Source organism: Cygnus olor, chromosome 1 (genome assembly GCF_009769625.2).
Source record: "Cygnus olor isolate bCygOlo1 chromosome 1, bCygOlo1.pri.v2, whole genome shotgun sequence".
Lineage (NCBI taxonomy): Eukaryota > Metazoa > Chordata > Aves > Anseriformes > Anatidae > Cygnus > Cygnus olor.
In genome coordinates, this window is record NC_049169.1 from 103,642,307 (window position 1) to 103,667,266 (window position 24,960).

The 24,960-nt window shown below is 39.8% G+C and overlaps 1 protein-coding gene across 2 annotated transcripts in view; it reads right to left on the reverse strand.

Moving 5' to 3' along the window:
• DYRK4 (dual specificity tyrosine phosphorylation regulated kinase 4) overlaps positions 1-24,960 on the reverse strand; it is a 48,499-nt gene that overhangs the window by 20,022 nt on the left and 3,517 nt on the right. Inside the window, exons 2-4 of one of the 2 annotated variants that reach the window (XM_040575560.1) lie at positions 22,779-22,881; positions 4,626-4,682; positions 3,170-3,319 (exon numbers count right to left, since the gene is read on the reverse strand). In XM_040575560.1, the coding sequence (XP_040431494.1) occupies positions 3,170-3,319; positions 4,626-4,682; positions 22,779-22,881 (310 nt within the window). Of the gene's footprint in view, positions 1-3,169; positions 3,320-4,625; positions 4,710-22,778; positions 22,882-24,960 lie in introns of both variants that reach the window. The other variant, XM_040575551.1, reaches the window with a different exon arrangement.

Here is a 24,960-nt window from a genome sequence, read left to right on the forward strand (position 1 = left end):
GATTACCTTTGCAAATAGCTTTGCTAACCAGGCTTAGCAGGACTTTTAATTAGGTACATCAAGGAAGAGTTTTCATAACTTAAAAGGCTCTGATACTCATGGGGGAGTTCCGTCACCTAAACATTTGTTGAGATAGCAATAGCAATCCAGGAGATTTATGGACTGTGCTTTTAATGCAGATGATCTGAGATGCTCTGCTGGACCTGCTGTTCTCAAGCAGCATTGCTCATCTCAATTGACTGATGATGTAAGGTCAAAGAAAGGGCAGTTTGGCTGCAGTGACCGTATGATTGTGGAGTTCAAAATCCTGAGAGACATGAGTGAGACAAACAGTAGAACTACAAACCCTGGTGTTCAGAAGAGTACCTTTTGAATTGTTCATGGATCTTCTTATAATCCTATGGAAGACTGCCCTGGAGGGCAAAGGAAACCAGAAGGGTTCATAAATCTTCAGAGTAGATCTCCTTGAAGTACAAGAACAGTCCATTCCAACATGCGGAAAGTTAAGCAAGCATGGTTGCAGGCCAGCATGGATGGAAATGGAACATTTGATCAGGCACAAACACAGTAAGGAGTACAAAAAAGGTGTAAACAAGGATGGGTTATCTGGGACACATATAAGAGGCACTACACAAGCACGCAGTGATGTTTAGGAAAGCAAAACCTCAGCTGAATTTGCAATTAGCAAGGAATGTTTCTCTAAGTACACCATCAGCAAAAAGGAAGGCTAAGGGAAATATGAATGCACTGCTCAGTGGTGTTTGGGACCAAGTGACCAAGGACATGGAAGAGACTAAGGTACTTGATGCTTTCCATTGGTAAATTATGCCCTCAGGCCTGCTAAGTCCCTGAATCAAGGAGCAGAGTTTGTGGAAAACTCTCATCTACCTGCAGTACGTCAAGATATTTAAGGACTACATAAGTAGCTGGACGTACCTAAGTCTACAGGACCAGATGGGATGGACTTGAGAATGTGGAAGAAGCAGCTCAACATCATTGAAAGGCTGCTCTCTATTATATTTGAAGGCCATGGCAGTTCCTGATAATGTGGAAAAGTCAAACATCACACATCTTCAAAAAGGGCAAGAAGAATTCAGGAAACCAAAGGTTGGTCAGCCTTACCTCAGCCCCTGGGACTGCTATGGAACAATTCCTCCTGGAAGCCATTTCCAACCAAATAAAAGACAAAAAGTTTATTTGAAACAGCCAGCGTGGATTTGACAGAATAAATCGTGAGCAAATTGTGTCTGAACAACCTGATTTCCCTCTCTGATGAAGTGACTGTCTTGGTGAATGAGGGGAAAGCAATGGATGCTGTATACTTTGACTTCAGCAAAGCCTGTGACACCGTCTCCCACAGTATGCTTATGTCCTAAATGGTAAGATCTGGAATGGATAAACAGATCGTAATGTGAGTCAAGAATTGGATGGATGGTCGGGTTCCAAGGACTGTGATCAGTGGTAATTGCTTACCAGCAGCCACCCTCAGGGACTGATACTAAAGCTAGCAGTCTTATTGTGTTCATCAATTACGTGGACAACAGATGAGTTCACCCTCTCAAATCTGCAGGCTGTATCAGGGATACTATCCAAAGAAAGGTCAGAAGGCTGGAAAAATTGGCTAATGGGCATCTCCTGAAGTTGAACAAAGACAAATGCAAAGTTCTGCACCTAGAACAGAATATTCCCTTGTAACAGAACAGGCTAGGAGACAACTGAAAGGATACAGTTTTGCAGCGAAGGTCCTGGGAACAAACTGAACATGAGGCAGCAATGTGCCCTTCCCCTTCCAGCAAAGGAGGCCAAACATGTCCTGGGTTGAATTAGCAAGAGGATAGCCAGCAGGGAAGTCATTCTCCCCCTCTCTTCAGCATTCATAACAACACAGAGTGCTGAGTCTAGGCTGGGGTTTCCCAGTATAAGAAAGACGTCAACCAACTGGGGTGAATTCAGGGGAGAGGCCAGGGAATGTTTAGGAGCCTGGACAACATGACGTACAAAGAGAGGCTGATGGAAATGCATTTGTTCACTCTGCAGAAGAGGATGCTTCAGGACTGGTCATATTGCTATCTACAGTTACCTGCCAGGAAAGCAAAGCCAGTCTCTTCTCAGGGGTGTGTGGTCTTAGGACAAGATGGATACCTGGCTAATGGATACAAATCACAACTTGGGAAATGTTGGTTAGATATTAGGAAAAACATTTTTACCATACAGCTGGTTTGCTATTGCAAGAGGTTGCCCAAAAAAGCTGTGGACTATCCATCCTTGGAGGTATTCCGAACACAGCTGGGCAAGGCCCTGAGCAACCAGTTCCAAGCTTGATCTAGTTGGAGTGGGAGGTTGTGCTAGATGTTTTCCAGAAGACACTTCCAACCTAAATTATTCTTTAATTTATTTATAATTCTTCAGCCTTTGAGAAAGTCCTGATGACTCATACAAGAGGACCAGGATAGAGACACAAAAGATCAGTATGTCTCAGTGCCATAATGATACAAAAGCCATATCCAAAAACCAGCACATGGCTGCCAGCACAAGAAGAACCCAGTAGATGTGATACAGACCAAACAGCGGGCAGTCCTTGTCCATCACATCATTGCAAGAAGTCCTGATTGGACCACTTGGTTATATGCACCTTGATGCTTGTGAGTTTTGGATTAAGAACGTGTTAGTGTGAGTGAAAAGTTTTATTTTAAAATCATCTTCCAGTATTTGCCTCTAACCTTGCTGCTTTTTTTTTCCTTTTTTTTTTTTCCCTTTTTTTTTTTCTTTTCAATATTGACTGCTACAAAAGCAGGGCTGCCAGGTATGAGGAGCACAACAGCTCAAGCACAGGGGGGGAAGGTGAAAGAAGGAATGTCAAAAGTGAAGACAGTTCAGACAGTTCCTGTGAGGTTAGGTGTCCGTTAAAATCTCAGGAGCTTTACATAATCATGCTGATAAGCAATTTATCTGTTTGACTATTTATAGTTCTTCCTTTTTCTCTCTCTCTTTTTTTTTTTTTTTCTGTAACTGAAAACAGAAACTGATACAAATGTAGGCTCTAAATTATTTCTCTCTTTCCCCACAGAAACACATTTATGACATTTTTCCACTGATACTTACTTAGCAATACTAGAGAGAAGCTGATTAGCCAATGAAAAACAAGATGTCTAATAACTTTATAACTCACCTGAAGAGGGGGGAGCACATGCTGCAAGCTGTTATTTGTTATCTGACACAGGCTGCTTTCAAGGGGGGGAGGGTTTGCAGAGTCAGCAGCCAAACCATGTTTTGCTTGGCCTTCCAGATGTGGGAAGGAAATAGCACTGTGATTGACTTTCTAAATAGAAAGCATAAGTAAATATTACATAACATCCTAGCAAGCAATTCTTTATAACAGCTTCGAAAACCAGAAGTATTTAAAGCCTTAAAATGGTGTGTATGGTTCACTTCTGACACCTAACGGTGAAAGCAAAAAGGGCAGATATTCTCCTGCGGCTCCCAGTTGCACTAACATGCAGGCGGAGGTTGTCTAGGCAATCCGTCAGCCTGGCACATTCTGGGGCATTCAAGTTTCCCCACAAGAACATCTGCATCCAACAACAGAGGAGTGACTGCTTCAGGTGGAAGAGGTGGTTGGGCTGGGAAACTGAACAGCCACTCCAGGCCACAGGAGTGGGGAAAATAAAGTGTATGTAGGATAGACACGAGATGTAAATGGTAAAAAACTTCATTAGCTGTCCCAGGTGGCAGAAGAGAAATTGGGACTGAAGAGGAGTCACTGAGAGGGTCTTCCCTGTCCTGTTTTCTCACCTTTGTTAACATCTAATTTGTTAATGAGAAGGCATGTTTTGTGCAAACTGTATTGAAAATGAGATGTTTGTAATCATTTGAAAGTTCCAGTATGATTAGTCTTTTCTTTAGACTTGGCCCTTTTTTTATTGTAAAATATGTCTATAACACTCGTTTTCTAAAATCAGTCTTTTAAGTATGTGGTTCTATGAATGTTAGGACCTCTAATATCTTGGATATCTAGAATGAGAGAAATCACCCACTTATCAACAAAGAAAAGATTCAAGGTAGACTGTTTCTTTGGCAAACATTAAAAAAAAAGAAAAAGATTTGAAATAGATCTGTAACATAGATCTGATCATCTATGCACTATCAAATGAATGACTGAGTCTATTGAGTTAAGGCTACAACCCATATGAGCCTGTGAAATTTCTGTACTGGGAAAAGGATACAAATATATTTTTCAAACTTTTGACAGCAACAGAGAGGTTTGATAATTTTCTCAAAAAGCAAAGAAACAAAGCTCTCTATCAAACCATCTTGAACGAGTAAGATTTTTTTCCAATACTATAGAAGAGTCTTTAAAGCCTTAGAACTGAGATTCCAGGGAACTTTTCATTACGACTTCAGGAGACAAAAGTGCCGTGGGCAGGAGAAATGCCTCACATGTTGTTGAACAGCTAGCAAAAAACAAAATACTCTCAGGCACTTGGGACAAAGTCATACAGCTACAGGAAAAATGGAAGAGGGCAGGGAATACAGGACTTTTCTATGCTCAGATTTATTTATTATGTGGAATCTCTTAGGAAACAAACATTTAAGTATTCTTTAAAGTCAGTTGAAGAGTTACCTACCTGATGGAAGACTCTGTTAGATCCCAGATGATCACTCTCTTGAACAGTCAGCTGAGGCTGAGAAAATGTATCCACATGAGAAGACTGTAAACATGAGATGATGCTTTTTTAATAATAATAATTACTCTGGGGAAAATGCAATTTTTTTTTTTTTTTTTTTTTTTTTGGCGTTTCTTTCCTTTGTGGCAATATCTGTGCCAAAACAGTGTTTGAGAGAGGACAACAAAAGCTGCTGAAAACACACTACTTTCTGGCAATTCCACTCCCAGTCAAACAGCTGTTTTGTGGGCAGGTGCAGAGACAACTTGCTTTGCTTATTGTGCTTCTCAGCATGCTTGATGTGCCCACGTGGTCAACAGAGGGGAAGAGGGGCCTTTGCCGTCCTTAAAATATGTGCTTGAAAGTATATAGTGAGCCTGCTTGGAAGGACAGCTTTACAATGCCTCATAAGGTAAATTGTAAACCCATCCATTGTTAATAGCAGAATTATACTAATTCAACTTGTGGTATAAAAACACATATCGATGTTTAAATTTACTGAGATAAAGAAAAAAAATCCAATTGGTTCCAAAGGAGAGAGAATTTTACAATAATAGCAAAAGAAACATGGGGAAAGTGCTAAGTAGCTTGCCATTTTTAAGATTCTGCTGGTGCTTTCAGCAGTTTTCTTATAAACATAAATTGCATTGCACTGTACATTTCTGTCCAATATGAGACTGCAGTGAATTGAAGAAAACTGTAAGATAATTTGGATATTGGAACACAACAGCAGCTTGGAGCTCTGCTCTATAGACTCAAGTGAACCTCACCAGGTTTGGTCAAATATGCTTCCTTGTCTCTGGGCTCTGTAAGACATAACGTCATTCCATTCATAGTCAAAAAAATCATCTTTAACCAAGTAGACACAACAATTCCGCTGTAGGATTCTTGAAGTGGTAGAAAAGCAGTATTTACTCTAAAAACAGAGGAACTTGGAGGCATGGGAGGGAACTTAGTGTTTCAAAAAACTAATTTGCAGCCAAAATTGTCTTATGGATGTAAGCTGAAGATTAAACATACTTCAACAAAGCATGGTATTCTCCTTTACCTGTTTTGTAGCCAGGGCTTCCATGGCCTGTACCTGTCACACAGTCTTAAATGTGCAGAGCACCTGAAGAAGAGAAGTCACCTCTCTTTGCAATGACATCCTATCCAGTGCCAGGATCAATGCCAGAGGATCATTATTTAAAGGCCTTTGTAGTGGGCTTCAGTAAGTCCACATGAAAATAAGCCTGCATATGGGATGAGTACTGCTAGTGTTTTGTAGGGGCCATAAGACACCTGCCATGATGCAGCCTAGCCACAGTGAAAGGAACTCCATGCCACTTTCCTTTAGGCTCACTGTCTGAAGAATCATACGCTGTGAGTTCAAAACTTCCCGACAACAACCACAATAATTTCCCCGAAGAGAAACACTGGATTACTGCATCCTACATATGAATGACCTAGAGCACAATATACTTCTCCCAGTGCTCCAAATGTCCTTGCGATCACTATTTTCCAGTGTGAATTTCCAAAGATGAATATTTGCCAGAACATTTTCACAGACAAACACTTTGCATGTAAACTACGTATCCTGCACTTCAGTGCAGAACCAGATTTATCAAGAAGATGAGTCTGGAATCCACACTCATAACTATACCAGACATATCAACCCTGGACTTAATACAACTATTGATTTCAGGACATATTACATTTCTTCTCACACCTCATCCATACTTTATTCCCAGCTATTTTTATTTTTCAGTTTCTGGACCTGATGAAAACATTGCATTCCATTTAGAAAGAGTTTCTTAAATGCTGTGTGCTTTTCTGACTACAAGTCAATACAATGCCAGGCTTTTAAAGAGAAAGTCATCACTGAAAAGCAAATAAAGATACAGTTGGCTTCACATACCTGTACAGACTGCAGAGTCTTCACTCCAAAACGAAATTTTATTTCTTAGCAGTAATTTAAAAAGGCTATACAGTGATGCCTATATTATTAGATATAAATTTCAAAATATACTGTATTTACTAATATAGCATAATCAATTCACAAAATGACATTAAAACTCAGCAAGAGCTAAGGAAGCAAGTGAATGAGCTCCAGGTCATGATGCTGTCAGAATTCTGAATCTATTTAATTTCTATTTATTACGGAAAAGATTAGCAAGATTTTGAGATAGACAATTCTCCTTTAATACTGCAAAAGCAAAATCAGTCCATCAGCCCATGGCTGTGCCTTTTTTTAATTGCAGAAAATTGTGATCCTCTTTGCCTCTCTTTTTCTAAACCTGCTTATTAAGGATGTAGAGCTCTTCAGTACTCTTTGGGAAATTTATTCAAAACACCTTAAAATCAATAGCTGACGAACCCTCATAAAATAAACAGTTAAATAGCATACACATTTACCATTGGAAAAACTGATCTGTGCCTACAACAGTCCTGCCAGTACCTGACAAGGGAGCAGATGGATTGATCATTTAAGTCCGCACAGTGACTTACTTGATAGTCTTGATCCAAATGACCCGTCACCTGCTGCTCTAGCGAAATCCTGTACATTTAGTAATGGGAACTACAGCTGAGCTGTTGTGCATGGTTTAATCTGGCAGACGCACTCTAAAGAAAAACTGCAGCAACTGTTACTATTCCATTCCACTTCACTCCTGGCTGTTGTACTCATGTAACACTTGGCCTGTCCTACAACTAAGATAGTGCACTCTAATCCCAAACTACGATCTCCTGCTATTCCAGTCCTTCAGATCATATATTACTGGCTATTACCTTGCTAATTCCAATTGTCACTCAAGAAACAGAACGGTGTCCCCATTCGCTACCTAATTTGCAATCACAAGAGGCACTGAGCATTCACCATTCTGCAAAATCAGAAAGTGTGACACTTTTTCAGAATACCCAAAATGTCAGCTTATTTTTTTTTATATTCAATTGACCATAAAAATCAGAAATGTATTAGAATTTTAGAAATGATAAAACGCACAACTATATAAAAAGTAGACTTCATAGTCTCCTTGTTTAAATGGACACCTGCTCACTATCAAAATTGAATTAACAATACAATACATACAGGGAATGCAACATAATGTTAAATCATGCAGTATATTCAAAAGCCACAGCAAATACATACTTGCTTTCTCAAAATACAGTAGGAAAATAAACATTTTCCTTACCTTGTCAACTATTTCTGTCAGCATAACTGCAAGAGCCATTAATTGCAGGACAGAGGCTGTTTATTCCATTCGCAAAACACATTTCAGGAAGCCCACCTTCATCTAGTTAGAGCAGAGCAGGCTCAATTTCATACACAGTACCCTGATCAGAAAAAAAACCCACCCTTCTGCTTGGCTTCAGATTTAAATTTTTATCCCGGAAATATGCCAGTGACTATTAGCTGCTCTAGTATTCTTTTGGTGGCCATCTGTTCCCTTTCTCAGCCTCCTTCTAGCCAAATATAATTTTCCATATTTATCATGGCAAGTCAGTAATAAGAAAGACAAATATAACAGGATTGGCTGTTCTCCTTGCTGTCTCAGTCTGTTCTTTCTCACTGAGATTGTGTGCTTGTGAAACCAAAAACCACTTGAAATCATATTTTTTCAAAACTTGTCACAGAGACCTTGCTATACATTGAGTTAAATCTAGTCACTGAGACTGGCAGCTTGTAAAATGAAAATAGATTAATACCTCAAGGGCTCATTTCTCATTGGTCATGACGTTTCATTTACTGAAGACCAAACTGCGGCACCTTGGTCTGTGGTTCTTGTTAGCATCAATACAGAGCTTCTCTGCTCTTACCTCATTTGGGTGTTGTGCATGTGAGAGGGAGCACTGCTAGAAGTGCTCCTATCTCCCCAACATCTTATGGGAATAGCTAAGACAGAAAAATACCATGTGCTCTCCTCCTTCATACAGTCAAGGAATGGCATGTTCCCTGCCGGTTCTAAATCTGTCGACAACCCAGAATAGCTCTATTTGCACTCAGAAATCAGGCTTTACAAAGAAGAGATACATGCTCACCCACAGAAGCTATTCTAGAAGACAGCCACCTTTGCTGATGCTCCTGGAATGAGTTTTTCCAGTGTTGTCAAAGGACAAACAGCTATTCTTTTGCACTCATGGAGGTCCAAGCAATGCCCTTGCCTAATACTATTGTTGAGGCGCACCATCCTAAAAGGCAAATCACTCTCATTTCTATCACTTCCACTTCTCCGTTCTCCCCAAATTGGAGCTCTCCGGTCAACAAATCCTCCCCAGAATTATACTTCACATACAAGAAAAACAACTTCTCATTGTCTAGCCAAATAACGTCACAGACTGTCATGCCAACAGTGCAGGTTCAGCCCTAGGAATGCATGGAGGTGCCATGTGCTGGAATACAAATGAAACAGCACGAATATGCATCAAGTGTGTTTAAGCTACATCACTCCCACACAAACATACACAGACAAGCAGGCATGTGTGTGCACATAAAGCCAGTTAAACTCCAATTATTTTCTCCCACAGGTATATCAACCATTTCTGAGTAGCTTTCACAAAGGTTCATGAGAAGGGATTTAGCTAATGTGGTGCGAAAATATACATTTGTGATGCTGGAAGTTATCAGTCCAGTCCACTGTGGATATCAAGTATATGTACTACACAGGTGGGAAGTACCACTACTCACGCTTACTCACAGCACTCTGTTCTTATGACCGGTGGTGCTAGATATATGAGGCAGGGTACGTAACAGAAAGCTGTACACTGTATTCCCTCTGGTTTGTTTGCAGTGCAGCCAGGCTGTTCATTAAAAGATGTATAAGACAGCTTTGCATAGCTCCACAACCTTCTGGGTCTTATTGTCCCATCTCAGGTTTTGACTCTTAACTCGTTAAGAAATTATTAACATTCCTAGGATAGTTTACATACAAGGGAGCAAAGGATGGATCTGGTCGTACACTCAACTGTCCCCCATTAAGAATGTCCTCTATTTTCTTTATTTCTGTTCCTCATAATGTTTTCTATTTTCCTTATTTTATAACATTCTTGTAAGCATATTCAATTTTTTTTTTTGTGTGTGTGTCAGGTCATGGAGGAATAAAAACAAATTTTAGGATCATTCTTTCTCATGCCTGAAGAGGACCAATTAATTTTTTCAACACAAGAAACTACTGTAAGGTTTTCTGTTACATTTCTCAACAACGCTGTCAAAGTGAGAGAAATCTGCCAGGATTACTACCAAGTTCCAGTCATGATAAAGGTAAAAGTGCAGTCATTTGAATTAAAAAAAAATGCATAAAATGTTTCAGCTATAAATTACAAAGCATTTTTGTGAAGTTTGAAGGAAATATTTATGGTCTTTGTAACTAACTATTAACAAAATACCCATTTCTGACAGATAATTAACTAAAGGGCTTAAGTTCAATGGTAGATAAATTCCTCATGGATGCCATCACTGGCTGTGATCATCACATAGGCAAACCCTTAACTACAATCCTATTAAGTTTGGCAACATCTCTGTGAAATAAAATAATATTAGAGGTAAAGGAATTAAAGAACTTGCCCTTCAGTGGACTAGGCATTTTGGAGTGGGAAGAAGATTCATTCCAACTTAGCCTAAATGTTCAAGGTAAACAAAGTTCCCCGTGGAAGTGCCTTTGACTTTTTGTTGGCTCAGCTTGAGAAGGAGATTATGCAAGTAATGTAGATTAGGTATCTCAAATTTTTATATCACTAAAATTAGATCTGATAAATTCTGCTCTTTATACATTTCACTGTGCACCTCCTGCACTGCAATGCACCTTGTAGAGCTAGTGCCACTAATGCAAAAGAGACACCAAACGCTAAATTTAATTTGAAAACATTTTACTTGCCTACACAGTCATTCCACTGATTTGACTAAAGACAGAAGATACAAAGGGGCAACAAACTGAACCCTTTGTGTCTAAGTCCATGCAGTGGCTTACATAAAGGCTTGACCATTGCAATGGAGAAAGTAAAATGCTGCCACTGCAGACTGAAGCAAGTACAGTGAATACCACAAGTCCCTGAAGTGGCCAGAAAACACAGTTAATGTTTCTTAAATCATTCCTGTTTTATTTGTTGTAATAAAACATATGAACTATGTCAATAACACTGCTGCTTAACCAGTGAAAAGGGAATGGGTGGTTTAAGATTTGTGTGCATAAACTTGGGCAAAGATTGCACCAGATGAACCAACGAGGGCAAGTTTACTGGAAATGGAAAAAACAGTTGCACAGTTTCTTACTTCTTTAGAGTATGTCTTCCACAGGAGAATGCAAAAGCTTGGCAAATGATAAATTCACCTTTCTAACATTTAAACTATTTGCTACAAAGATGCTTCTCTAAAGCTTATTAACAATTCCTATCATGGTTGGGATATGCTCTTGCTATTAGCAAACAAGAAAAATAAATTAATAATGCTTTTCAGGTGTAAAAAAGCTCTAAAGATAAATAACAATCACAAATGCAATTTTACATATGAGGAAATTAAGCACTGTGTAGCTAAGGACATAATTATTAAAACTTCGGAAGATAATTTCTAACATCAGAGCAAGGGTCCATGACCGAATTTAGATAGAATTTGGGTACAAGGGGATTTTCCAAACAATTGTTTGGCTGTATAAAGCCACCAGGACTGTAGCAACATTATAATTTCTAGGAAACAGACTGGGCAAATAAAGGACTTAGCCTAGAAATCAGTGCTCAAGCATTTTTTTTTCCTAAAGCACCAATCTGTTCTTAGGACTATTCCAAGAACAGAAAATATGGTTATTCCTGGATTCACAAACCGAAGAGGAATCACGTGAGAAACAGGAATTGGATATGTACCAGATAAGCTCATTTAAATCAAGTGGGGTACACAGACAAAACGTAGCTCCTAAACACATTGAAAAGTCATAGGGGAAAAAAAGATTATAGGCAAATTAGATCATTATCATGACGGAAAAGTATTTTTCATTTTCCTATGAAGCCCTGAAAGACCTGCAAGATTTTCCTTTCAAGAAAGATCATCAGCTATTTCTACCAGTTTGCAGGTAATATGCAGGAAACACCTGTGCTATTCTTGTGAAGCAGAAGCTAGCATGGTAGCCTGGAAGGATCAAGATCTCTAAGTCCTCGTATAGTTCATAATTGCACTTCCTAAACACCTTCCCAAATGCCATTGATATCAGGCATGCACTTGTACATTTAGATGGCTTCCTAAATGGTGCCATCAGTGGAGGAAAAACAGGGGCTTTGTTTCACAACTTCATTACTTCAGATGAGTTATAAGAATATAACATTGGTAGCACATCAGTGAACGACCCCTCACATTGATTCTCCTGTAGAAGGTCAGTTTAAAAAAATGATCAAATGTTTGTTAAGTTTAAACTTAGAAACATGCATTTTTTAAAAGGCAGATTTCACCAGGTTTTCTATAGAGCACTTTTTTTTTTCTCTAAAATAAGATAGACTAGCTGTTTATAGCATATAAGTTAAAATTTTTAATAAACCACAAAGCCTCTCATGTAAATGAAAAGATCAGTATGAAATCTTTTGCAGAACCCTAAGTACTCTGAGATCCTACAAGTTAATCACTTGCTTAACATTTATGCAGAAACCTGTAAGATACTCCTGCAACTTAAAAATGTAAGCATTAACTAACTTCACATCATTAATAATATTAATGTTTTCGTTAAAAAGTGATATGTTAATTACCCTTTTCCATACAAATTAAATTATGATTAATCCTGAAAAAATATATGGAATTGATAGTAGACAGTACAATTGATCAAACTGTCTTCTGTTTTCTAGTATTTGTTTACCCTTCCACACAAGAGGTATATCATAACCTAATACAGATGTATGTACTTTAAAGAATAAAAACAAATGCTAACCATTATTACCTTAGGCTGGATTCTCCTATTTCTTCTCATTCGTAAACAAGAGTTATGGAAGAAGCTGAAATCACAGCAGTTTTCACTGCTTCTTTCTCTCCCCATAATGACAAAGCTCCATGTTTTAAATCTGTCTCCATTAAATTGTTCTCTTGTAACTTAAACCTGATGTTACTGTTTGTCTAATCCAACCCTGCCATACAGGTGCCCCTGTATCAATAATAGCATGGGCTGTTTGATGATTTTCATGGGTGAGCTCACTGGAATTAAATCACATGTTGTTTTACCATAGTTCCACAGCATTGTCACAAACCAAGTAACATTAAACCAAACTGAGAATATTAGCATATTTGCTGACGTGCTACGAAATCTTTGAGGACCTAGCACAAGCACAACATGTTCATCAATTAGGCTCAGCATGATTGCAAAACTGTCCCTTGAGGCACCACAAGGTGCATCATTTTCTTTATTTTCTTCCTCTGTTTTTTTTTTTTTAATTCCTTTTTCAAAGACTCAGCCATAGATTTAGTTCTGCTAAAAACAAACTCTATAATGAAGGTAATACAAAGGTAATTCATATAATTCATAGAGTTTTACTGTAAATCCAAAGAGTGTCCCCATGCATTTCACTCATGGTTTCCTCTTAGCCCTCAAAAATACTTGTGATCTTGGAGTGACTATTTCTAGGTAGTTCTGTTTCTGCTTAGGCTTTAATTCTCTATGGGCTCTAACAGCCTTTTAGATACTCCATCAGCAAAACAAATGCTTACAGAAGGAGCAGCTTTTGCTTGGAATACGAAGGGAAAATACTTCAGTGATCTTTTATTCAGCATGCTGTAATCTATTTTTGCACTCCTGACAGGCTCCATGGGGGAATAACTAACACTTAGTCTCAATTCATTATTTTCTGTACTTTTCTTGAAGAATGATAAAGCAATTCACATTTCATAAAGAGCAAAAAATGCAAACAAAATCTTAGTCAAAGTGAAAGAAAGATTTAAGAAAGCAGAAGAACAACACAAGCTTATTACAATAAAGCCATAGTGGGTTTGGAATAAAAATAAGAAATCTCCAAGTCTCCTTTTGGAAAACTCTGAAATTAATACCATTTACATTTCTTATAAGTTTATAATTTTATATATTATTTGATCCTTGTTTCACTGAAGTTACATTTTCTTCTTAATCAATTTTTATTTTCTTTGTAAATTTGAAAAAAAAAAAACAACATGGGAGGAGGGGAAAGAGAGGGATTAAATAAAGACAAGTGGAAAAGAAAATCTAAATGCCAAGAAGTCAAAAACCCAAATTGTTTTAATATTAAAAATAAAAATAAAAATCTGAACACCATACCTCTTCCTCAAAAACAAACAGAATCTCAAAGCTTGAGAAAGATTTCAGAGAAACAGCAAAGATTTTGTTTTGGGAGATTCTGCAATAAAAATAAAAAAAAGGAACAGCTTGCACCATGAAGACTATAATGAACAAATTCTGCCTTTGCCTTCATATTCTGCTACAGTTCACATCAGTGAAGTGTTCTACTTCTAGGAGACAAATTTAGAGCTTTCCAATCAGACAAGAAAAGGAATGGGAAATGGAGGAACTGTATGAAATCAAATCAAATAAGTTTTTTGTGAAGTCTAGAGAAAGATGGATGGTTCCTCAGATCCTGAAGCACAGCCACTATGAACTAAGCAAACAACAGAAAAGTGAGCTTTCATTCAAGCACTGGGAAACTTGTTATGACTCCTCCTAGTTTTCACAAACACTTATGAACCTCACAATCAAAAGATGCCAAATAACTGATCACTTCAGTATAGGTTATGATACATGCCAAATTAATTTGGAGGTGTCAGGAGAGGACAAATTGGCTCTCATTCAACACTTGAAAAAGTCATACTGATTTGGGAGGAGAGAGGCAAGTAAGCGAATCTGCACCATCTCTATTGCTCAGCACATACATGGTGCGTGGCAGTGGCCTGACATCAGCACACTGCTAGAGCAAATATGCCGGCAGGAAAACAACAGATGTTAAGAGGTGCTGAGTCTGCATGTAAATTTAATTTATACCTCCTGCAAGGTCATAATTTGATTTGCAGTTGTGAATAACTGAATGGGTATATATAGCAAATGGACGTCTGAGCAGGGTGTGGTCCAGATTTCCCAATTTGCTGACTAACCATGTGTGTCACAGTCCCTTGAGAACAGTACCACCTTCCTAGAAGTTAAAAGTCACAGAGCTCTCTGCTGTTACAGCATCTCCTTCAGAGTTTAAATGTTTGCCCACTTCATAATGGATATAGACCTCAGGCCTATTCAAGCAACGATGCCACTGATACTGCATGTTCTCCTGTATCTTTCCAATATACATTAGACTAATATTTTCATGTCAGTCTTGCAAGTTATTTATCATGAATATATTTATCTCCCTAGAAGTTTCTAGGACCCTGTTGCTAATCATAGGCCACACCTCTTCCACTGCCATCAAAAACACTTCATTTTTTTCATACAGAGGGTGCCTGAAATAAAATCATAGAATCACAGAATCATAGAATGGTTTGCGTTGGAAGGGACCTTAAACATCATCTAGTTCCAGCCTCCTGCCACAGTCAGGGACACACTCCAGTAGACCAGGTGGCTCAAAGCCCCACCCAACCTGGCCTTGAACACTTCCAGGGATGGGACATCCACAGCTTCTCTGGGCAACCTGTTCCAGTGCCTCGCCACCCTCTGAGTAAAGAATTTTGTCCTAACATCGAATCTAAATCTTCCCTCTTTTAGTTTGAAGCCATTCCCCCCTTGTCCTATCACCACACTCCCTGACAAAGAGTCCCTCCCCATCTTTCCTGTAGGCCCCGTTTAGGTACTGTAAGGCCGCTATAAGGTCTCCCTGGAGCCTTCTCTTCTCCAGGCTGAACAACCCCAACTCCCTCAGCCTGTCTTCATAGGAGAGGTGCTCCAGCCCTTTGATCATCCTCATGGCCTTCCTCTGGACTAGCTCTAATATGCCCACGTCCTTCTTGTGTCAGGCACCCCAGAACTGAATGCAGTACTCCAGGTGGGGTATCACAAGAGCAGAGTAGAGGGGGAGCTTTACCTCCCTCGACCCGCTGTCATGCTTTTGATACAGCCCAGGATATGGTTGGTTGCAATTAAATCACTCGTTCCTTAAAAGCACACATTCAACAATTCAAGGTCTCCACTCCCTTACCTCTTCCCCCCTCTTTGCCTGCACGCTGCTAGTATGTATCATTCACTACACCTCTGATTCTTGTGGCTACCTGTATGGAGCAAAACCCTTGGCTACATATAGACAAGCCTATATACAGACAAGCAGCTGCAACATTTCTTTACAGCTGGGCACTTCACTTGGGCATTAACTTTGATTACTTCCTCCAATTTCTTACTTGCCATAATTGAGAGAATTGTGCCTCAGTGGATGGATTTCCTGCTGCTTTGAGAGGTCCAGTAACTGTATATACAAAAACAATGAAAAAATGCACACAGGTTATATAGTCAGAAATTGCATAAAATTTCTCATTCTGTTAGGCAGGCAGATAAAGGTGCAATGCAAGGTGCAATTGTATGGAAGGAGGAACCAGGGTATACTGTATATATATATACTGTAAATGCTGTTCTTCCTCAGAAGATCTAATGACCTTCCTAAGCAGATCTAATGATTATGTGGAGGTACGTAAAGTCAAGATGCAGCTTCTGGGGACATCCCTCTGCCTACAGTTTGCTTTTGACAAACTCTGAGTTGCTCCCTTTGGATGTTTTGAGTCATTCTGCCTTCCTGCAAGGGCTGTACATGAAGCCCAGGGACCTAATTTAGGAAAGCTGGACTACCTAGTGCTGGTATCTACTTTTAGATGTTGCGAGGTATCTACATTTAGCTACAGAATTTAGAGGCAAAAACCTATTTTCGTACATGATGAAGACACTTAGGCATTTCAGAAATGCTGGTGCACTATTAGCAAGGTAGTTTGTTGCTGTCCAGTTCCTCCTGCTCTCATCCAGTGTGTCATTTAGGAGTCCATGTCCAACTCCTTCCCCAGACCAGAAGTAGCACTGAGCCTCTGAAGAGGCACAGCACTACAATTACAGCCAGAGGTACACAGGTAATACAGCATGAGGATGAAGGACCATAAGGCACAAGAAGGGTCTGAACTGTTTCTGATAGTAGAAGCACTACCATCCCCCCTGCACCTCCTCAGGGAGTTAACAGTTCCTGGCAACACTCGTGTTTGGCAAAAGGGACAAGTGAACAAGCCTGGGAGACCGATTTGATTCACCCCTGATGTCGATGTGTGTCATCAGCTGGCAACCACCAACCTAGAGAGAGATTTTTCAGTGCCTGGATACCACAGGAAACCCCTGGAATTCAGGCTGCTGCCTGCATTTTGTGTGCTGTTATCAAACTGACCCATCACCTCCAACTTGAATAGCATGGTTAAACACTACCTCTGTGGGAGGGACAGAAGGTAATTGCCAGTCTCAGGCACTGATTCACTAAGATATTTTGGCACAGTTAATTTAAAGTATGCAAGTGTCTCTGTGTACTTCAGTAGTAAGTGCTTACAGACTTTACTAGATCCTGGTACTGACACAATCTCAGAATCACAGAATCATCTAGGTTGGAAGAGACCTCAAAGATCACCTAGTCCAACCTCTGACCTAACACTAACAAGTCCTCCACTAAACCATATCACTACGCTCTACATCTAAACGTCTTTTAAAGACCTCCAGGGATGGTGACTCAACCACTTCCCTGGGCAGCCCATTCCAATGCCTAACAACCCTTTCAGTAAAGAAGTTCTTCCTAATATTCAACCTAAACCTCCCCTGGCGCAACTTGAGCCCATTCCCCCTTGTCCTATCACCAGGCACGTGGGAGAATAGACCAACCGCTACCTCGCTGCAGCCTCCTTTAATGTACCTCTAGAGAGTGATAAGGTCACGCCTGAGCCTCCTCTTCTTGAGGCTAAACAACTGCAGCTCCCTCAGCCACTCCTTGCAAGACTTGTTCTCCAGACCCCTCACCAGCTTCGTTGCCCTTCTCTGGACTCGCTCGAGCACCTCGATGTCCTTCTTGTAGCGAGGGGCCCAAAATTGGACACAGTACTCGAGGTGCGGCCTCACCAGAGCCAAGTACAGGGGGACAATCACTTCCCTAGCCCTGCTGGCCACGCTGCTTCTTATACAAGCCAGGATGCTGTTGGCCTTCTTGGCCAACTGAGCACACTGCTGCCTCATATTCAGACGACTATCAACCAGTACTCCCAGGTCCTTCTCTGCCAGGCAGCTTTCTAACCACTCATCTCCCATCCTGTAGCGCTGCTTGGGATTGTTGCGCCCCAGGTGCAGGACCCGGCACTTGGCCTTGTTGAACTTCATACAGTCGGCCTCAGCCCATCGGTCCAGCCTATCCAGATCCTCCTGCAGAGCCTTCCTACCCTCGAGCAGATCGACACACGCACCTAACTTGGTGTCGTCTGCAAACTTACTGAGGGTGCACTCGATCCCCTCATCCAGATCATCGATAAAGATACTGAAGAGAATTGGTCCTAGTACTGAGCCCTGGGGGACTCCACTAGTGACTGGCCTCCAATTGGATTTAACTCCATTCACCACAACTCTGAGCCCAGCTACCCAGCTGATTTTTAACCTAATGAAGCATATGCTAGTCCAAGCCAAGAGCAGCCAGTTTCTTGAGGAGAATGCTGTGGGAAATGGTGTCAAAAACCTTACTGAAGTCAAGCTAGACCACATCCACAGCCTTTCCCTCATCCACTAAGCATGTCACTTTGTCATAGAAGGAGATCAGGTTCGTCAAGCAGGACCTGCCTTTCATAAACCCATGCTGACTGGGCCTGGTCACCTGGTTGCCCTGCAAGGGCCATATGATGACACTCAAGATAACCTGCTCCATGAGTTCCCTGGCACCGAAGTCAGACTGACAGGCCTATAGTTTCCCAGGTCCACCCTCTGGCCACTCCTGTAGATGGGCATCACATTTTCTAGCCACCAGTGGACTGGGACCTCCCAGTATGTGTACTGTATCTCAGTACACATGCTCAGTTTTAATACATTAATTTCACCGTATTAAAGATGATGTGCCAAGAAGTCCATACCTGGCACATGTGTATTGCTACTGTTAGTTTAAATTTTAAGAAAAAAAGCTAAGTACATATTTTGCCTCACTTTTTCTTGGAAATGAGGAATATGCTAGAAACTATGTCCCAGTACTATTTCAGGAGAACTATATATCTAATTAAGAAGCTTTCCTATGATTTAGAGGAAATATTTTAGAAATACTCTCTTCATGCGCATTATCAAGACAGAATATTAGGGAAATTTCAAAGAAGAACTATTAAATTAGCTGTTATATGTTGTCATACAAAGAATAACTGAAGTTGAACTAGATGATTTCAGGAGATTTCTTCCAACCTAAACACTTCTGTGTCACAACTGCAATATCACTGCTTACAACTGCATCAGTTGACAAGGGAAGACCGACCAGTATCATCTACCTGGACTGGAATTCTGGAAGGCCTTTGACATAGTCTCACAAGACATCCTCATCTCCAAATTGGAGAGAGATGGATTTGATGAGTGGACCATTCAGTGGATAAGGAATTGGCTTGAAGGCTGCACCCAGAGAGTGGTGGTCAATGACTCTATGTCCAGGCGGAGGCCAGTGATGAGTGGTGTCCCTCAGGAGTCTGTCCTGGGACCAGTACTGTTTAATATTTTTATCAGTGACATAGACAGTGGGATTGAGTGCACCCTCAGCAAGTTTGCAGATGACACCAAGCTGAGTGGTGGGGTTGATACAACAGAAGGAAGGGATCCCATCCAAAGGGACCTGGACAAGCTTGAGAAGTGGTCCTATGTGAACCTAATGAGGTTCAACAAGTCTAAGTACAAGGTGCTGCACATGGGTTGGGGCAATCCTGGACATGAGGACTGTCTGGGTGAAGAACTCATTGAGAGCAGCCCTGCAGAGAAGGACTTGCGATTCTGGTGGATGAAAAGCTCGACATGAGCCTGCAGTGTGCACTTGCAGCCCAGAAGGCCAACTGCATCCTGGGCTGCATCAAGACAGGAGTGGCCAGCAGGTCGAGGGAGGTGATTGTCATCCTCTGCTCTGCCCTTTTGAGGCCTCACTCGGAGTGCCGCAACCAGGTCTGGAGCCCCCAGCACAAGAAGGATGTGGAGCTGTTAGAACGGGTCCAGAGGAAGGCCACAAAGATGGTCAAGGGGCTGGAGCACCTCTCCTCTGAAGAAAGGCTGAGAGAGCTGGGGCTGCTCAGCCTAAAGAAGAGAAGGTTCAAGGATGACTTCATTGCAGCTTTTCAATACTGAAAGGGGGCTTATGAAAAAGACAGAGAGCAACTTTTTGCTCAGTCAGATAATGACAGAACAAGAGGGAATGGTTTTAAGCTAAAAGAGGATAGATTTAAATTAGAGGTTAGGAGGAAATTTTTCACTCAGAGCGGTGGTGAGGCACTGAAACAGGTTGCCCAGAGAGGTTGTGGATGCCCCATCCCTGGAAGTGTTCAAGGCCAGGTCGGATGGGGCTTTGAGCAACCTGGTCTAGTGAGAGGTGCCCCTGCCCATAGCAGGGGGCTTTAAACTAGATGATCTTTAAGGTCACTTTCTACCCGAGCCATTCTATGATTCTATGATATACAGAGAGTTTGTGCTTATCTGTCTTTTTACTGATATTACCACAGTTGTCTCATTTTGGACAATAACCTTCATTTTCTTACCCTCTGTCAAAGATATCCCCTGCAAATTCAACAACAGAGTAATAATATGATAATCAGAACAGTAATATGTCATATTACGTGTTAGCAAAACCAAAATTTGGTCATAAACTCTTTTTCCCCTTACAGGGAGATGCACAGAAAACATGGAGAGTGTACAGAGGAGTTACTGCAGTATATGATGGGTAATACAAGCTCAGGAATTATACAGATCAAAATTTGGGAGCTAGGCACAGCTCCCACTTAGGAACAGGCTGGCTGTTATAAATGAAGGACAGAATGCTTCACATCACTTTAATAACATACATCCCCACCCTTTCAAGAGCAACTGGAAAAATCTGCCTCCGGATTTCTTTGGCAAGAACTATGAATCAAAGCAAACCAAAAGGGGGAGCTCAGAGATGAGCTCACTCATGTTCCAAAGCATACATAGATCAGGAGAGAATGTGAACACTATAATCACTTATTATTTATTATAACCTCAGTGGGGCTAATGAAGATATAGAGCCCAAAGCTGATGAATGAGGAGAATCAGACTTTCTGTATGCAAGCATATGTATTAGAAACGGAAAATATATCCCATACAGATCATGTTTTTTCTTTAAATGATGGTTTCAAAACTATTCAGTGCTAAATCTGTATCATACTGACTTAAACGTTTCCAAGAACTTCCCACTTCACGTTTACAGTTCCTTTGCAGATAGCCTAAATTCAGCCAGCTCCTAGTAAATTCTGCCTTTGCTTTATGACCACACCTGAACCTTCTTTCATAAGTCTATCCTGTTTGCGTAACACTGTCTGTATGGCTCTGTCACAGAGGCAGATGAAATGGATGGGGGCAGCCAGACAAGGCACAAGAGAATTTGTTGTAAGTAGCAGGAACTTGTTTAACCTCTACTTTACATCCTGTTCTTTTCACATTCCGCACGGTGCAGCTATTCAATAGGAAGGTTCCACAAGCATTAATACTTCCCACAGCCAATTCATTGGATCACTGATTTTCCCCAGGAACGTGAGAACAGCAGATCAAAACCAATACCAAAACCCTGACAATAAGTAAAAGAATAATTGTCAACACTGAAGCAGAGATTATTTTTACTGCCTAGAATGATCATGATCACAATTTGGATAATTCAGAAGGACTTGACTAATCTAGCAAAAGTGAAAATCACAAGTATCACTCAATAGAAATCACAGTATTGTGAAATCAGCTATGAATTCCATATTTAAAGACTTATGACCAAGAATGTATTGACATCAGGAATACTGTCATTAACTAAAAGAGCTCATTTAAGATCAAAGCCTCCATTCTGCACTCTCAGGGTTCTAGACACCTGTGAAACTATTGATATGAGGAAGTTGTCCCTCATGTCAAATTTAATACAAAATTTACACCATTTTGAATTTTTCTCTCACTCATATTCTATTGCCACCTCCACAATTCTCTCAACCACTGATTCCTTCACTTTCAATGCCACTTAGCAAAACAAAGCAAACAAAACAAAACAACGACAACAAAAAAAGATACTTCCATCACATTGGATCATCACTGGTGTCCTGGTCCTTCACCAAAATCCTTCCAATCCCCTTTATAATAATTCAAAACGTGTAATGCAGCACAACACAGTTTACCTACTAGCGGTGTTTAAAATATATGAATGATTACATAGAATGACAACTTTGTTTTCTATTATTTGTGTAAGCCTGGATCAGAAAAAAAAAAAAAAAAGGGAGGAGAAGAGAGGATTATGTGAGAATCAGGATTAAAAATCTTGCATTATTACTATGAATTTTTGTTTCCACTCAGAGGACCCACAGTTAGCAGGTCCCCCAGTCAATAAACCTCAGGGTCTCCTTCAGCCATCAAGGAGACAGACCAACACATCTCAGAAATCTTTGGACAACCTTTGGCAACAACAGTAGTAGATGGTCAAGAATATGTTGGCTGTGTCACAGAAGCTATGCCTTTTTTAATATTAGGGCTGAATAACAACAGCAGCTCCTCCTGTTAGAGGAAGATGGGAGGTGCAATGCACTGAATATGAAGTACCAGCCTGCAAAAGAAGGTGGGATCCACCTGCTTTTCTCTTCTGAACAGCCTATGCAGGCAAAATCAGGAAAGAAGCAACTTCTTGATGCAGCAGTCAAATGTGTAATGGAGACTGAGCAAGCCAAGCTGGTACTGCACACCCTGCAACCTTAGGGATCCTCTCCCACTTCTTAGAGGAAGGTTTGGTTTAAAGTGGAGGAAGTCAGATTTTCCTGCACTGCTTCAAGTACAAGATCATATTTGTACTGGCCTTCATAAGGAGCACAGAAAAAGAAGGAGGGTTTAGTTGACTATATACCATCTAGCCCTGATCAATTGCTGCCTATTGTTATCTAATTTTAATACAATGAAGCACTATAGCATTTTGAACTATTGGTAAATTAATGCCTCTGACTTCTGAGTTCTACAGTTTTCTTACCTTTGGATGTGCTGGCTGCATTCCTTTTCCTGATTTAACTATGTTGGGGAAGATGACAGATCTGCCTTTTCTTATGTTTTCTGACTTGTAGGCAAGTTTGTTCCTATGAAATGGTGTCAGAGAAACTGAATCAGCCAGACCACACTCGTAAATCACATCGTATTTCTACCCAAGTAGAGGTTGAATTATTATGCTTCAGAAAATTATACCAAATATTTGGAAAATAGTTATATTTTAAACTTATAACTGAATGAAACAATTCAGGAAATACCTACAATTATTTATATAATTAATTCATCTATGAAAAAATCTTAGGCTAAAATTGTATTCCTGATATACTTTGATGAAAGATGATTAATGCTTATTAAATTTTGTTTTTCTATTCTAGACATTTTGGATTTAAAAGAGATAGTTGTACAACATAACCTTGGAATGCCTGCTAGTTGCTGTTGTTTTTTTTCCTATTCAGTAAAACTTATCATGCATTTAAAAGGCTGTACTACAGGTTAGGGCACCAATACTGTACTGTAATGTAGTATTTTATTTATTAAGTGATAATAGCATTTTTTTTTAATATAAAACACTTCTTTCCAAAGAATCATAGACATCAAATACAGAAAAGATTTATTGATCATCACCAAGTCAGTTCATTAATGTTTTCTACAGGAATTACATTAGAATCCCACTTTGCTAAGACTCCAGTCTGGAAAAATCAAATTGTAGGCTGTTGATAACTGAGGGGTGCCAGTCACTGCCGATGCAAGTACGATGTATTTATCTGAACGTTCATATGCTTGTTGTGCCTTCTGCTGAAATAGTACAGTCAAAAAATCTACCGCAGATCTGAAGAACAGTTAACTACACTGGCAACAATTACCTCAGTCTCACTGACTGTCTAGTAGTATCCCTTTTTAAAAATTTATTGTAATGCATTATTTCCATTAACATCCTCTGGTGTTCACATGTCTCATGTGACTGTTTAATAAGTATATGCTTTGGAAATACAAATGTTAACCCTACTGTACTAAAATAATAACGTACTGCCCTCTAATGTTTATCTCCTGTATACTGTTACAAACTTCTGTTTGTATGCTAAGGAATATGTACTTATCTCTTAAAGTTTCTGCTGAAACGGGATTTAAACAATTTTTCTAAAATCCTTCAAAATTAACATAATTAAAGCAAGATTCATACAGATTTGTTGGATGTAAAAAGCTATGGGATACCCAAGTAAATTCTCTCATCTGTTCATGAAAGGAAAGATAATCTGTTATCTTTGGTTCTACTTTATAAGATGCTTCATGCAGATTAACATCATCCATCTTTCATGTTTGATCAGTTCTATTGCCTCATATTCAGATGGTTTCTTTGTTCTTAAGAGTCTAGGAATTTTTAATGACACCATAAATATGATTACCTTGGCCCCAAGGACTACAGTCATGGAAAAGAGGCTGGGTAATTGAGATACCTGGAGGCTATGTAGAGAGAATTTTAAATATACTAAGGAAGATGTAGATTCTGTAGACTGCCAGTTAGTCAAGCTTGTAAGTCTTTTCATGGTATTATTCAGTTAAGCCAGAAAAAACTAATCTTTAGCTTTTAAAAAATTAGACTCATATCCAAAATTAACTAAAGAAAAAACAGGGAGGAAAAAAGAGAAGAAAATTTCAGATTTTCATTATCCTATTAACCAAACGTGTGGGAAAAAACATGCCCAAAGTCTTTGTTTAAAATGTACACACACATCCTGAATATTGGGTGTATGAGGACTGGAAAGATTCAGCACAGCAGAAAATAATCTTAATTCAAATAAGATCTGTTTTTTTCACAGCTTCTCACTTCCTCTCACAAGAATGATGTCACACATGAGTGGAGACAGACCAACAAACAGTTCTTTGAAACTGTGGGACAAACTGTTTTACAATGCAAAGAGCAGGTTTCTGCATAGAGGATCACAGGAAGTGGTAACATTGGTTTTTCATCTTTGTGGTTTGCACTGATATACTTGGTAAAAGAAAGCTGAGACGATAGAAGTGATCAAATATGAAAGACAGGTGATATTTAACTGCTTAGAGATACGGCATCTTCTAAATTACACTCAAAGCCCCTGCCCAAAATTCAAGAGCAGTTTAACCAACAGCAACCTTTAGAATTGCATGGAATTCCTGATATAATTGGTCTC